At 45.8% G+C, this 15,441-nt stretch overlaps 1 protein-coding gene across 4 annotated transcripts in view; it reads left to right on the forward strand.

Annotated features, from left to right (window-relative positions):
- Window positions 1–15,441, forward strand: part of LOC137299659 (thrombospondin-4-like) — an 82,964-nt gene that overhangs the window by 940 nt on the left and 66,583 nt on the right. The window contains exon 2 of one of the 4 annotated variants that reach the window (XM_067968585.1): window positions 1,079–1,757. The exons of 1 other annotated variant lie outside the window; for it this stretch is intronic. In XM_067968585.1, the coding sequence (XP_067824686.1) occupies window positions 1,741–1,757 (17 nt within the window). In that variant the 5' untranslated portion in view covers window positions 1,079–1,740. Of the gene's footprint in view, window positions 1–1,078; window positions 1,758–4,098; window positions 4,115–15,441 lie in introns of those variants that run through there. 2 more of the 4 variants (XM_067968586.1, XM_067968588.1) reach the window with 2 other exon arrangements.

Consider the following 15,441-nt stretch of genomic DNA (forward strand, 5'->3'; position numbering starts at 1 on the left):
AATTGTATATCCAAGTTTGCAGACAATAAGTTGGGAGGCACAGTAAGTTGTGCAGATGGAAGCAAGAAGTTACAAAGGGATATCGATCGATTGACTGGGCAAAATGATGGCAGAGTGTGAGGTCGTCCACTTTAGATTCAAGACACAGTCCAGGAAACTAGGCCAGTTAGCTTAACGTCAGTGGTAAGAAAAATAATGGAATCTTTACTCAAAGATGTAATAGAAAAATATCTAGAAAATGAAAATATAATAAAGAATAGTCAGCACAGATTTCAGAAGGGAAAGTCATGCTTGACCCACCTTATTGAATTCATTGAAGAAGTAACAGAAAGAGTAGACAAGGGTAATGTAGTAGATGTAATATATTTGGATTTTCAAAAGGCCTTCGATAAGGTACTTCATTGTAGACTCATGACTAAGGTCAGAGCATGTGGAGTTAGGGGACAGATAGCAGAATGGATAGCAAACTGGCTACAAAACAGAAAACAGAGAGTAGGGATTAAGAGTAGCTACTCAGACTGGCTAAAGGTGGGAAGTGGTGTTCCACAGGGATCAGTGCTGGGACCACTGTTGTTCACCATTTACATCAATGATTTGGACTCGGGAATCAGAAGTACAATTTCAAAATTTGCAGAGGACACGAAATTGGAGGGGGGGTGTAGTTAATACAAAGGAAGAATACATCAAAATGCAAGAAGACTTTAATAAACTTGCAGAATGGGCATGTAATTGGCAAATTAATTTCAATATAGATAAGTGTGAGGTGGTGCATTTTGGTAGGAAGGAGGCCACATAATGCTTGGATAATGAGTCCAAGGGATCGGTGAGGTAGAGGAACAAAGGGATCTGGTGGTAGAGATACACAAATCACTAAAAGTAGCAACGCAGGTTAATAAGGCCATCAAAAAGGCAAACCAAGCACTGGGGTTCATTTCTAGAGGGATAGAACTGAAAAGCAGAGAAGTTAAACTTGTAGAGAACCTTGGTTAGACTTTTTTTTCTTGTGTAAGCAGGTTTATTTTCTTTTTTAAAACAAATCAAACCAAATAACAGTGTCAAATTATAATTTTCTTTTGAGAATCCAGGATGCACTCCAGCCCCTGCAGTGCCCACCGGTCGCAGAAAGCCTCAAGCGTACTGGCAGACACCGTGTGCTCTCTCTCCAGGGCCACCCGAGCGCGGAGAATGCCGCAGAAGAGAGGCAGACAGTTGGAGCGACTGCCCCCACGGGCCGCATCTAACCTGAACCTGTGGATAGCCACCTTGGACAGGCCCAGGAGCGCACCCACGAGGACTTCCACCGACCTGCCCGCCCCCCCCCCACAACGGGCGGCCAAAGATCAGGAGCGTGGGACTGAAGGGCAGCCAGAACTTGAGGAGCAGCCCCCTTAAATAGTGGAACAGGGGCTGCAGCCTCCCACACCCCGTGATTAAATGAAATACGGACTCATCCCCGCAGAAATTGCAAGCGGCCTGGGAGTCCGTGAAATGGCGTAAACGCCTGTTGGTCGCAACTTCTCCGTGCAACGCTCTCCACCCCAGATCCCCAATGGCACACGGGAGGATCCCCGAGTAGAGAGCCCTCCATTGGGGACCCCCGTCTCCGCCGGACGGCAAGATGGTACGCCAGGGCGTGTCTGGGCGAGAGACGAGGGCGAGGAAGTGGAGAGTGTGCAGGAGCCGCCCGTACAGGAAATCCCTCCGCGCGGAGTGAAATGGCACAGAGGGGATTTCCGAGAGATGGCTCAAGTTGTGAGGTACAGCCCCTCGAGGGAGGTTTCGGGGCCTGGCGCCGATGAGAAATTCCATCCGAACGGGGGTCAGATTGGACGGGGTGGCTCTACACGCTTGCCTTGGTTAGACTTGGAGTACTGTGAACAGTTCTGGTCTCCATATTACAAAAAGGCTATATAGGGGCATCGGAGAAGGTGCAAAAAAGATTCACAAGGATGATACCAGAACTGAGAGGATTTACTTATCAGGAAAGGCTGAATAGGCTAGGGCTCTTCTCTCTAGAAAAGAGAAGGCTGAGGGGTGACCTGATAGAGGTCATTAAGATAATGAAAGGGTTTGACAGGGTACACTGTAGAGAAAATGTTTCCACTTGTTGGGGAGACTAAAACTAGAGGTCATCAATATAAGATATGCCATTTGAAAATCTAATTATATTACATCTACTACATTTCCCTTGTCTACTCTTTGTTACTTGTTCAAAGAATTCAATAAGGTTGGTTAAGCATATCCTTCCCTTTGAAATCCGTGTTGACTATTCTTTACTATATTTTCGGTTTCTAAATGTTTTTCTATTACATCTTTTTGTAAAGATTCCATTATCTTTCTACCACTGACGTTAAGCTAACTGGTCTATTGTTCCCTGGATTTGATCTATCTCCCAACTTGTCATATCAATGATTTAGACTTAAATGAAGGGGGCATGATTGAGAAGTTTGCAAATGAAACAAAAATTGGCCATGTGGTTGATAATGAGGAAGAAAGCTGTAGACTGCAGGAAGATATCGATGGACTGGTCAGGTGGCAAATGGAATTCAATTTGGAGATGTGTGAGGTAATGCATTTGCAGGGGGGGCAAACAAGGCAAGGCAATACATAATAAATGGTAGGATACTGATAAGTGTAGAGGACCAGGGGGACTTTGGAGTGCATGTTCACAGATCCCTGAAGGTAGCAGGACAGGTAGATAAAGTGGTTAAGAAGGCATATGGGATACTTGTCTTTATTAGCCAAGGCATAGGATATAAGAGCAGGGAAGTTATGCTAGAACTGTATAATTCGCTAGTTAAGCCACAGCTAGAGTACTGCGTACATTTCTGGTCACCACATTACAGGAAAGATGTGATTGCACTGAAGAGGGTTCAGAGGAGATTTAAGAACATAAGGAAAGGAGAAGGAGCAGGCCGTACGGCCCCTCGAGCCTGCTCTGCCATTCGATAAGATCGTGGCTGATCTTTGGCCTGAACTCCACTTTCCCGCCCTATCCCCCTAACCCTTGATTCCCCAAGAGTCCAAAAATCTACCTATCTCAGCCTTGAATATATTCATGATGTGGAGATGCCGGTGATGGACTGGGGTGGACAAATGTAAGGAGTTGTACAACACCAGGTTATAGTCCAACAGCTTTATTTGAAATCACAAGCGTTCGGAGCTTTGCTCCTTCGTCAGGTGAGTGCAGGGTTCCATAAAGGCACTGCATATATAGTCAGAGAACAATGCTTGGTGATTACAGATAATCTTTCCAACTGCCCGTTATCACACCTCGGCAGAGAGATAAGCGTTCTCCAAGGCGGCCTTCAAGACACACGACAACGTAAAATCATCGAGCAGAAATTGATAGCCAAGTTCCGCACCCATGAGGATGGCCTCAACCGGGATCTTGGGTTCATGTCACGCTACATGTAACCCCACCAGCGAAAAAAAGTTAATCTGTTTTTAATACAACTGGTCATTCTCTCTCTCTGCCTTTCGGGTCTCTCTCTCTCTCTCTCTCTCTCTCTCTGTCTGTCTGTCTGTCTGTCTTTGTTATCTGACCCCTTGTGTATTCAGTATTCTTGGATGTAATGTGTCCCTGACTGACCTGTCTGAACACCATCCACTCCTTTGATTGCTGTGATTATCTCTCTGCCGAGGTGTGATAACAGGTAGTTGGAAAGATTATCTGTAATCACCAGGCATTGTTCTCTGACTATATATGCGGTGCCTTTATGGAACCCTTCACTCACCTGACGAAGGAGCAAAGCTCCGAAAGCTTGTGATTTTGAATATATTCAATGACTCAGCATCCACAGCCCTCTGGGGTAGAGAATTCCAAAGATTCACAATCCTCTGAGTGAAGAAATTCCTCCTCATCTCAGTCTTAAATGGCTGACCTCTTATCCTGAGACTATGCCCCCTAGTTCTAGACTCTCCAGCCGGGGGAAACAACCTCTCAGCATCTACCCTGTCAAGCCCCCTCAGAATCTTACATGTTTCAATGAAATCACCTGTCATTCTTCTAAACTCCAGAAAGTATAGGCCCATTCTACTCAACCTCTCTTCATAGGACAATCCTCTCATCCCAGGAATCAATCTAGTGAACCTTCGTTGCACCGCCTCCAAGGTAAGTATATCCTTCCATAGATAAGGAGTAAAGATAAGGATTTACGAGGATGTTGCCAGGACTGGAGATTTTTAGCTGTGAGGAAAAGATTGAATAGGCAGGGATTGTTTTCTTTGGAGTAGAGGAGGCTGAGGGGAGATTTGATTGAGGTATATAAAATTATGTGGGGCCTAGATAGAGTGGATAGGAAGGACCTATTTCCGTTAGCAGAGAGGTCAATAACCAGGGGGCGTAGATTTAAAGTAATTGGTAGAAGGATTAGAGGGGAGTTGAGGAGAATTTTTTTCACCCAGAGGTGGTGGGGGGTCCAGAACTTACTGCCTGATAGGGTGGTAGAGGCAGAAACCCTCATTGCATTTAAAAAGTACGTGGATGTGCACTTGAAGTGCCTTAACCTAGAAGGCTACAAACCAGGAGCTGGAAAGTGGGATTAGGCTGGATAGCTCTCTTTCGGCCGGCACAGACACGATGGGCCCAATAGCCTCCTGTGTCGTAAATTTCTATGATTCTAATTTGCATTTATATAGCACCTTTAATGTAGTAAAACATCCCAAGGCGCTTCATAGGAGCGATCCACATAAGGAGCTATCAGGACAGGTGACCAGAAGCTTGGTCAAAGAGGTAACATAAGAATATGGGCCCTCGAGCCTGCTCTGCCATTCAATAAGATCATGGCTGATCTTTAACCTCAACTCCACTTTCCTGCCTGATCCCGATATCCCTTGATTCCCCTAGGGTCCAAAAATGTATCGCTTTCAGCCTTGAATATACTCAACGACTAAGCGTCCACAGCCCTCGGGTAGAGAATGCCAAAGATTCACAATTCTCTGAGTGAAGAAATTCCTCCTCATCTCAGTCTTAAATAGTAGGTTTTAAGGAGCAAATTAAAGGAGGAAAGTGAGGCCATGAGGTTTAGGGAAGGAATTTCAGAGTTTAGGGTCTAGGCAGTCAAAGGCACGGCGGCCAATGGTGGAGCGATTAAAATCGGGGATGCGCAAGAGGCCAGAATTGGAGGAGTGCAGAAAGCTCAGAGGGTTGTAAGGCTGGAAGAGATTACAAAAATAGGGAGGGGCGAGGCCATGGAGGGATTTTAAAACAGGATGAGAATTTTAAAATAGAGGTGTTGCCAGACCAGGAGCCATTGTAGGGTCAGTGAGCACAGGTGATGGGAGAAGGGGACTTAGTTCAAATTAGGATCTGGGCAGCAGAGTTTTGGATAAGCTCAAATTTACGGAGGGCGGAAGGTGGGAGGCCGGCCAGGAGAGCATTGAAATAGTCCGGTCTAGAGGTAACAAAGGCGTGGATGAGGGTTTTGTCGGCAGATGAGCTGAGGCAGGGATGGAGCTGGGTGATGTTATGGAGGTGGAAGTAGGCGGTCTTGGTGATGGAGAGGATGTGGGGTTGGAAGCTCAGCTCAGGGTCAAATAGGGCGCCAAGGTTGTGAACAGTCTGCTTCTGCCTCAGTTAGTGGCCAGGAAGAGGGATGGAGTCAGTGGCTAGGGAGCGGAGTTTGTGGCGGGGACCGAAGACAATGGCTTTGGTCTTCCCGATATTTAGTTTGAGGAAATTTCTGCTCGTCCAGTGTTGGACAAGCAGTGTGACAAATCAGAGACAGTGGAGGGGTCGAGAGGTGTGGTGGTGAAGTAGAGCTGGATGTGGTCAGCGTAAATGTGGAACTTGACGTTGAAATCACACGAGCTGTCCACCAGTCCTCTGGCACTATTCCTTTTTCCAATGAATTTTTATATATATGTAATAGTGCCTCTGCTACCTCTTCCCAACTTCTTTTAATATACACGGATGCAATCCATCCGGACCAGTGATTTTATCCTCTCTAAGTTTGATTAATTTATCAATTATCTCCCCCCTTTCTATCTTAAATGTCTTTATATCTTTTTTGATCACTTCTTCTAATGTCATGCCCACCTTGTTAGCCTCCCTGGTAAATACTGAGGTAAAGTAACTATTCAATATTTCTGCCATTTTGCTGTCATTACCTGTGAGTTTAACGGTGAGAGACGAGAAACTGGAGGAGCAAAGAAATTTGGGAGTCAAAGTACACATCACTAAAAGCTAGTAGACAGGTACAAAAAATAATCTAAAAGGCTAATGGAATGTTGGCCTTTATCTCAATGGGTCTGGAATACAAAGGGGTGGATGTGATGCTTCCGTTGTGCAGAGCCTTGGTCCCATCTCAGATCCCATCTGAGCACTGCGATCAGTTCTGGGCACCGCACCTTAGGAAGGATATATTGGTCTTGGAGGGAGTACAGCGCAGATTCACCAGATTGTTACCAGGTCTTAGAGGGTTAAGGAGCGGATAGGGCAGGGGAGTGGGACTAGCTGGATTGCTCTTGCATAGAGCCGACGTGGACTCGATAGGCCAAATGGCCTCCTTCCATGCTGTAACCTTTCTATGATTCTATAAATAACGAGGACAGGTTGCAAAACTTGGGTTGTAGTCCCTTAAGATTAGATGGTTGAGGGGTGATCTAATTAAGGTGTTTAAAATTATGAAAGGATTTGATGGGGCAGATATAGAGAAACTATTTCTTCTGGTGGGGGAGTCCTGAACAAGATGGCACAATCTTAAAATGAGAGCTAGGCCATTCAGGAATGAAATCAGGAAACATTTTACACACAAAGGGTAGTCGAAATCTAGGAACAAGAGTAGGCCATTTGGCCTAATGGCCTACTTCTGCTCCTATCTCTTCTGGTCTTGTGGTGATACATTTCAGTAGGAAGAATGAGGAGAGGCAATATAAACTAAACAGCACAATTCTAAAAAGGGTGCAGGAACAGAGAGACCTGGGAGTATATGTACATAAATCATTGAAGGTGGTAGGGCAGGTTGAGAAAGCCGTTAAAATGGATCATGGCTGATCTGTGACCTAACTCCATATACCAGCCTTAGCCCCATATCCTTTAATACCATTGGTTAAAAAAAATCTATCAATCTCAGATTTAAAATTAACAATTGAACTAACATCAACTGCCGTTTGAGGAAGTGAGTTCCAAACTTCTACCACCCTTTGCATGTAGAAGTGTTTCCTAACTTTGCTCCTGAAAGTCCTGGCTCTAATTTTTAGGCTATGTCCCCTAGTCCCCAACCAGCGGAAATAGTTTCTCTCTATCTACCTAGATAAAGTTTTTTGATGAGGTAACAGAGAGGGTAGATGAGGGCAATGCATTTGATGTTGTGTATATGGACTTTCAAAAGGCATTTGATAAAAAGCAAACAGGATCCTGGGCTTTATAAATAGAAGCATAGAGTACAAAAGCAAGGAAGTCATGATGAACCTTTATAAAACACTGGTTCGGCCACAACTGGAGTATTGTGTCCAGTTCTGGGCACCGCACTTTAGGAAAGATGTGAAGGCCTTAGAGAGGGTGCAGAAGAGATTTACTAGAATGATTCCAGGGATGAGGGACTTTAGTTACGTGGATAGACAGGAGAAGCTGCGGTTGTTCTCTGTCCCATACCCAGGATAGCAGAGCTGAGATCGTACATGGTGGAGCACAAGATAAGTAGGAAAAAGCAAGGCAGTTTGGTCCATTTTAGCTCGTTTGTCCAAAAAGAAAAATTCTACAGTTCCCCATCACACCATCGACGTTGTGTATGGTTTTTGCTTCCACCATTCAACCCAAGTCCTGATTATTATTTGTATCAACAAATTCTTCCGGGCATCAGTCCTAAAAGCATTGGGGATGTGCAGCACTGAGGGAATGCAGCATTGTTGGAGGTGTTGTCTTGCAGATGAGACATTAAATGGAGGTCCCGCCTGCCTATTAAGGTTGACATAGATGTCACGGCTCTCACGATTCAAAAGAAGCAAGGGAGTTATCCTGGTGACCTGGCCAAGATTACTCCACCCTTCAACCAATGCCATTAACAAAACAGTCAATTACATAGGTATGAGGGGTGAGTTGGCTATAGTAGATTGGGAAATTAGATTAAAAGATATGATGGTACATAAGCAATGGCAAACATTTAAAGAAATATTTCATAATTCTCAACAAATATACATTCCCTTGAGGAATAAAAGCTCCATGGGAAAAATGATCCAACCATGGCTAACTAGAGAAGTTAAGGATAGTATTAGATTAAAAGAAGAGGCTTATAATGTTGCCAAAAAGAGCAGTAAGCCTGAGGATCGGGAGGGTTTCAGAAACCAGCAAAAGATGACTAAGAAACTGATAAAGAGGGAGAAAATTGAATGAGAGTAAACTAGCAAGAAATATAAAAACAGATCGTAAGAGCTTCTACAGATATATAAAATGGAAGAAGTTAGTGAAAGTAAATATGGGTTCCTTAGAGGCAGAGACTGGAGAAATTATAGTGGGGACTAAGGAAATGGCAGAGAGGAGGTAAGGGACCTTGGAGTGCATGTCCACATACCCCCGAAGGTAGCAGGACAGGTAGATAAGGTGGTTAAGAAGACATATGGAATGCTTTCCTTTATTAGCCGAGGCATAGAATATAAATTGTAAACAATTTTACAACACCAAGTTATAGTCCAGCAATTTTATTTTAAATTCACAAGCTTTCGGAGATTTTCTCCTTCCTCAGGCAAATGTTTCAAGAGCTCCTTGAAGCCTACGCATTTATACATATTGAACAATACATGGTGTTTACAGACTGCCCCTGCAACTGCCCGTTGCCAAGGCAATCACCGTGTTCAGACAGAGAGGTGTCACCTGCAGAACCCCCGAATACACATTCAACAAAAAAACAAACAGGGAAAAAAAAACAGAGAAAAAAAAAACACAGAGAGAGGCAGAAACATCCGGAAGGCAGAGAGAGCCAGCAAATGACCCATTATATTAAAAACAGATAACATTTGTTCGCTGGTGGGGTAACGTGTAGCGTGACATGAACCCAAGATCCCGGTTGAGGCCGTCCTCATGGGTGCGGAACTTGGCTATCAATTTCTGCTCGACGATTTTGCGTTGTCGTGTGTCTCGAAGGCCGCCTTGGAGTACGCTTACCCGAAGGTCGGTGGATGAATGTCCATGACTGCTGAAGTGTTCCCCGACTGGGAGGGAACCCTCCTGTTTGGCGATTGTTGCGCGGTGTCCGTTCATCCGTTGTCGCAGCGTCTGCATGGTCTCGCCAATGTACCATGCTCTGGGGCATCCTTTCCTGCAACGTATGAGGTAGACAACGTTGGCCGAGTCACAGGAGTATGAACCATGCACCTGGTGGGTGGTGTCATCTCGTGTGATGGTGGTATCTGTGTCGATGATCTGGCATGTCTTGCAGAGGTTACCGTGGCAGGGTTGTGTGGCGTCGTGGACGCTGTTCTCTTGAAAGCTAGGTAGTTTGCTGCGAACGATGGTCTGTTTGAGGTTGGGTGGCTGTTTAAAGGCGAGTAGTGGAGGTGTGGGGATGGCCATAGCGAGGTGTTTGTCCTCATTGATGACATGTTGAAGGCTGCGGAGAACATGGCGTAGTTTCTCCGCTCCGGGGAAGTACTGGACGACAAAGGGTACTCTGTTGGTTGCGTCCCGTGTTAGTCTCCTGAGGAGGTCTATGCGATTTTTTGCTGTGGCCCGTCGGAACTGTCGATCGATGAGTCGAGCGTCATATCCCGTTCTTACTAGGGCGTCTTTCAGCGTCTGTAGGTGTCCATCGCGTTCCTCCTCGTCTGAGCAGACCCTGTGTATTCGCAGGGCCTGTCCATAGGGGATGGCCTCTTTGACGTGGTTAGGGTGGAAGCTGGAAAAGTGGAGCATCGTGAGGTTGTCCGTGGGCTTGCGGTAGAGTGAGGTGCTGAGGTGCCCGTCTTTGATGGAGATTCGTGTGTCCAAGAAAGAAACTGATTCTGAGGAGTAGTCCATGGTGAGCTTGATGGTGGGATGGAACTTGTTGATGTTATCGTGTAGTCTCTTTAGTGATTCCTTGCCGTGGGTCCATAGAAAGAAAATGTCGTCGATGTATCTGGTGTATAGTGTTGGTTGGAGGTCTTGTGCAGTGAAGAAGTCCTGCTCGAACTTGTGCATGAAAATGTTGGCGTATTGGGGTGCGAATTTGGTCCCCATGGCTGTTCCGTGTGTTTGGGTAAAGAACTGGTTATCGAAGGTGAAGACATTGTGATCCAGGATGAAGCGGATGAGTTGTAGGATGGCTTCCGGAGATTGGCTGTTGTTGGTGTTGAGTATTGATGCTGTCACAGCGATGCCGTCATCGTGGGGGATACTGGTGTATAGTGCCGAGACGTCCATCGTGGTGAGAAGTGTTCCTGGTTCAACTGGTCCGTGGGTACTGAGTTTTTGTAGGAAGTCTGTAGTGTCGCGACAGAAGCTGGGGGTTCCCTGTACGATGGGTTTCAGGATGCCCTCGATGTATCCAGAGAGGTTCTCACACAGGGTTCCGTTGCCTGATACGATGGGACGTCCGGGTGTGTTGGCTTTGTGTATCTTTGGGAGGCAGTAGAAGTCTCCCACGCGGGGATTACGTGGGATGAGAATGCGTAGGATGCTTTGAAGGTCTGGATCGAAGGTCTTGATCAGTTTGTTGAGCTGGTGGGTGTGTTCTTTGGTCGGATCTGCGGGTAACCGTCTGTAGTGTTCCTGGTTGTCCAGTTGTCGGTATGCTTCTTTGCAATAGTCTGTTCTGTTCTGTATGACTATGGCTCCTCCTTTGTCCGCTGGTTTGATGACGATGTTGCGGTTGGTCTTGAGAGCGTTGATGGCGTTGCGTTGTGCTCGGGTGACATTCTGGACTGTCTTCTGAGTGCGGCTGATGAATCTGGCATTGACGCATTTCCTGACAGCTTGAGCATACATGTCCAGCTGAGGGCAGCGACCCTCCGGAGGAGTCCAGTTTGACTCTTTCCTCTTCGGTTGCTGTACCGCGGATCCCTCTGTCTGCTGTTCCGGATCGTCGATTGTCTCATTGGGTTCGCTGCTGAAATCTTGGGGTTTGTGGTAGAATTCCCGGAGCCTCATTCTCCTGATGAATTCCTCTGTGTCCGCCGCGAGACGAGTGGGGTCCATTTTGGTAGTGGGGCAGAAATTGAGCCCTCGGCTGAGAACTTCGATTTCGTCTGGTTGAAGGGTGTGGTCGGATAAATTGACAATAGACTTCCCTGTGGTTGCAACCGTGGTACCAGGGGAAGCTTGGTCGTTGCTGGTGGTGATGCCGAGTTTCTCAAGCTTCCTGCTTGAGAAACCCTGCCACGGTAACCTCTGCAAGACATGCCAGATCATCGACACAGATACCACCATCACACGAGATGACACCACCCACCAGGTGCATGGTTCATACTCCTGTGACTCGGCCAACGTTGTCTACCTCATACGTTGCAGGAAAGGATGCCCCAGAGCATGGTACATTGGCGAGACCATGCAGACGCTGCGACAACGGATGAACGGACACCGCGCAACAATCGCCAAACAGGAGGGTTCCCTCCCAGTCGGGGAACACTTCAGCAGTCATGGACATTCATCCACCGACCTTCGGGTAAGCGTACTCCAAGGCGGCCTTCGAGACACACGACAACGCAAAATCGTCGAGCAGAAATTGATAGCCAAGTTCCGCACCCATGAGGACGGCCTCAACCGGGATCTTGGGTTCATGTCACGCTACACGTTACCCCACCAGCGAACAAATATTATCTGTTTTTAATATAATGGGTCATTTGCTGGCTCTCTCTGCCTTCCGGATGTTTCTGCCTCTCTCTGTGTTTTTTTTTTCTCTTTTTTTTTTCCCTGTTTGTTTTTTTGTTGAATGTGTATTCGGGGGTTCTGCAGGTGACACCTCTCTGTCTGAACACGGTGATTGCCTTGGCAACGGGCAGTTGCAGGGGCAGTCTGTAAACACCATGTATTGTTCAATATGTATAAATGCGTAGGCTTCAAGGAGCTCTTGAAACATTTGCCTGAGGAAGGAGAAAATCTCCGAAAGCTTGTGAATTTAAAATAAAATTGCTGGACTATAACTTGGTGTTGTAAAATTGTTTACAATTGTCAACCCCAGTCCATCACCGGCATCTCCACATCATAGAATATAAAGGCAGGGATGTTATGCTGGAACTGTATAAAACACTAGTTAGGCCACAGCTTGAGTACTGCGTACAGTTCTGGTCACCACATTACAGGAAGGATGTAATTGCACTAGAGAGGGTGCAGAGGAGATTTACGAGGATGTTGCCAGGTTTGGAGAATTTTAGCTATGATGACAGATTGGATAGTCTGGGGTTGTTTTCCTTGGAACAGAGGAGGCCGAGGGGTGATTTGATTGAGGTATATAAAATCATGAGGGGCCCAGATAGAGTGGATAGGAAGGACCTATTTCCCTTAGCGGAAGGGTCAATAACCAGGGGGCATAGATTTAAAGTGATTGGTAGAAGGATTAGGGCTGAAATGAGGAAAAATATTTTCACCCAGAGGGTGGTGGGGGTCTGGAACTCATTGCCTGAGAGGGTGGTAGAGGCAGAAATCCTCAACTCATTTTTAAAAAAAATACCTGGATATGCCCCTGAAGAGCCGTGACCTGCAGAGATACGAACCAAATGCGGGAAAGTGGGATTAGGCTGGGTGGCTCGTTTCTCAGCCGGCGCGGACACAATGGGCCGAATGGCCTCCTTCTGTGCCGTAAATTTTCTATGATTCTGTATAGGGCTCTGGTGAGACCACACCTGGATTACTGTGTACAGTTTTGGTCTCCTTACCTAAGAAAGGATATACTTGCCTTAGAGGGGTTGCAACAAAGGTTCACCAGATTGATTCCTGGGATGAGAGGGTTGTCCTATGAGGAGAAATTGAGCAGAATGGGCCTATATTCTCTAGAGTTTAGAAGAATGAGAGGCGATCTCATTGAAACGTATAAAATTTTTTAGAGGGCTTGACAGGGTAGATGCTGAGAAGCTGTTTCCCCTGGCTGGAGAGTCTTAAACTAGAGGTCATAGTCTCAGGATAAGGGGTCGGCCATTTAGGACCGAGATAAGGAAAAATTTCTCTACTCAGAGGGTTGTGAATCTTTGGAATTCTCTACCCCAGAGGGCTGTGGATGCTGAGTCACTGAATATATTCAAGGCTGAGATCGATGGATATTTGGACACTAAGGGAATCAAGGGATATGGGGATAGGGTGGGAAGTGGAGTTGAGGTAGAAGATGAGTGTACTATAAACCCCTGAATAGTGAAAGGGAGATAGAAGAACAAATATGTAGGTAAATTTCTGAGTTCAAAAATAAGAGAGCAATAATAGTCGGGGACTTCAACTACCCTAACATCAACTGGGATTCAAACAGTGTGAGGGGTACAGAGGGCGCAAAATTCTTGATCGTTGTCCAGGAGAACTTTTTTAGCCAGTACGTGACAAGCCCAACAAGAGGGGATGCAATTCTAGACTTAGTCCTGGGAAATGAAGATGGGCAAGTGGGTGACCGCAACTCAGTTAGTTTTAGCATTATTATGGAAAAGGACAGAATTAAATCAGGAGTAAACATTTAAATTGGGGGAAGGCAAATTTTACAGAACTAAGAGGTGATTTTTCAGAAGTGGACTGGACACAACTACTTGATGAGAAATCAGTGGCAAGCCAGTGGAAGGCACTAAAAGGTGAAATTCTAGGGGTACAATGCAGGCACGTCCCCTCAAAGAAAAAGGGTGGCACTGCCAAATTTAGAGCCCCCCTGGATATCTAGAAGTATACGGGGCAAGATAAAGCAGAAGAAGAAAGCTTATGACTGTCACAGAAAACTAAATACTGCAGAAAGCCTAGAGGAGTATAGAAAGTACAGGGATGACGTAAAAAAGGAAATAAGGAAAACAAAGAGAGGGCATGAAAAAATATTAGCTAGTAAGATTAAAGAAAACTCAAAGATGTTTTATCAGTACATTAAGAACAAGAGGATAGCTAAGGAAAAGGTGGGACATATCAGGGATGATGAGGGTAACTTCCGTGTAGAAGCAGAGGATGTGGGTAGGGTTTTAAATGAATATTTTGTCTCCGTATTCACAAAGGAAAGGGATGATCCGGATGTAGTAGTTAAAGAGGAGAGGTGTGAAATATTGGATAAGGTAAACATAACGAGAGAGGAAGTACTAGAGGGACTGGAATCCTTGAAAGTTGATAAGTCATCAGGGCCTGATGGATTGTTTCCTGGGCTATTGAAGGAAGCCAGGGAGGAAATAGCAGATGCTCTGAGGATCATTTTCCAATCCTCACTAGATACAGGGGAGGTACCGGAGGACTGGAAGACTGCAAACGTAGTACCATTGTTTAAAAAGGGTACGAGGGAAAGGCCGAACATTATAGGCCGGTCAGTCTTACCTCGGTGGTGGGCAAACTATTAGAATCAATACTGAGAGATAGGATAAAGTGTCACTTGGAAAGGCATGGTTTAATCAGGGATAGTCAGCATGGATTTGTTCAGGGAAGGTCATGCCTTACAAATCTGATTGAATTCTTTAGGAAGGAGGATTGATGAGGGTAGTGCAGTGGATGTTATCTACGTGGATTTTAGTAAGGCATTTGACAAGGTCCCACATGGCAGACTGGTCAGAAAGGTAAAAAGCCATGGGATACAGGGAAATGTGGTGAATTGGATCCAAAATTGGCTCAGTAACAGGAAACAAAGGGTAAAAGTGGATGGATGTCTTTGTGAATGGAAATCTGTTTCCAATGGTGTGCCACAGGGCTCAGTGTTGGATCCCTTGCTGTTTGTGGTATATATCAATGATTTGGACTTGAATGTAGGGGGCATGATTGGCACATTTGCAGACGACACAAAAATTGGCCGTGTAGTTGATAGTGAAGACTCCAAGAAGATATCAATGGGTTAGTGGAGTGGGCGGAAAAGTGGCAAATGGAGTTCAACCCGGAGAAGTGTGAGGTAATGCCCTTAGGGAGGGCAAATAGTAAAAGGGAATACGCAGTAAACGGGAATATATTGAGAGGGATAGAGGAAGTGAGAGACCTTGGAGTGCATGTGCACAGGTCCCTGAAGGTGGCAGTACAGGTAGATAAGGTTGTGAAGAAGGCATACGGAATGCTCTCCGTTATTAGCCGAGGTATAGAATACAAAAGCAGGGATGTAATGATGGAACTGTATAAAACGCTGGTAAGGCCACAGCTGGAGTATTGTGCGCAGTTCTGGTCACCACATTACAGGAAGGATGTAATTGCTCTGGAGAGAGTGCAGAGAAGATTTACAAGAATGTTGCCAGGGCTTGAAAATTGCAGCTACGAGAAGAGATTGGATAGGCTGGGGTTGTTTTCCTTGGAGCAGAGGAGGCTGAGGGGAGACTTGAGGTGTACAAAATTATGAGGGGCCCAGATAGAGTAGACAGGAAGTACCTGTTTCCCCTAGCGGAGAG

Source organism: Heptranchias perlo, chromosome 29, assembly GCF_035084215.1.
Source record: "Heptranchias perlo isolate sHepPer1 chromosome 29, sHepPer1.hap1, whole genome shotgun sequence".
NCBI classification, from domain to species: domain Eukaryota; kingdom Metazoa; phylum Chordata; class Chondrichthyes; order Hexanchiformes; family Hexanchidae; genus Heptranchias; species Heptranchias perlo.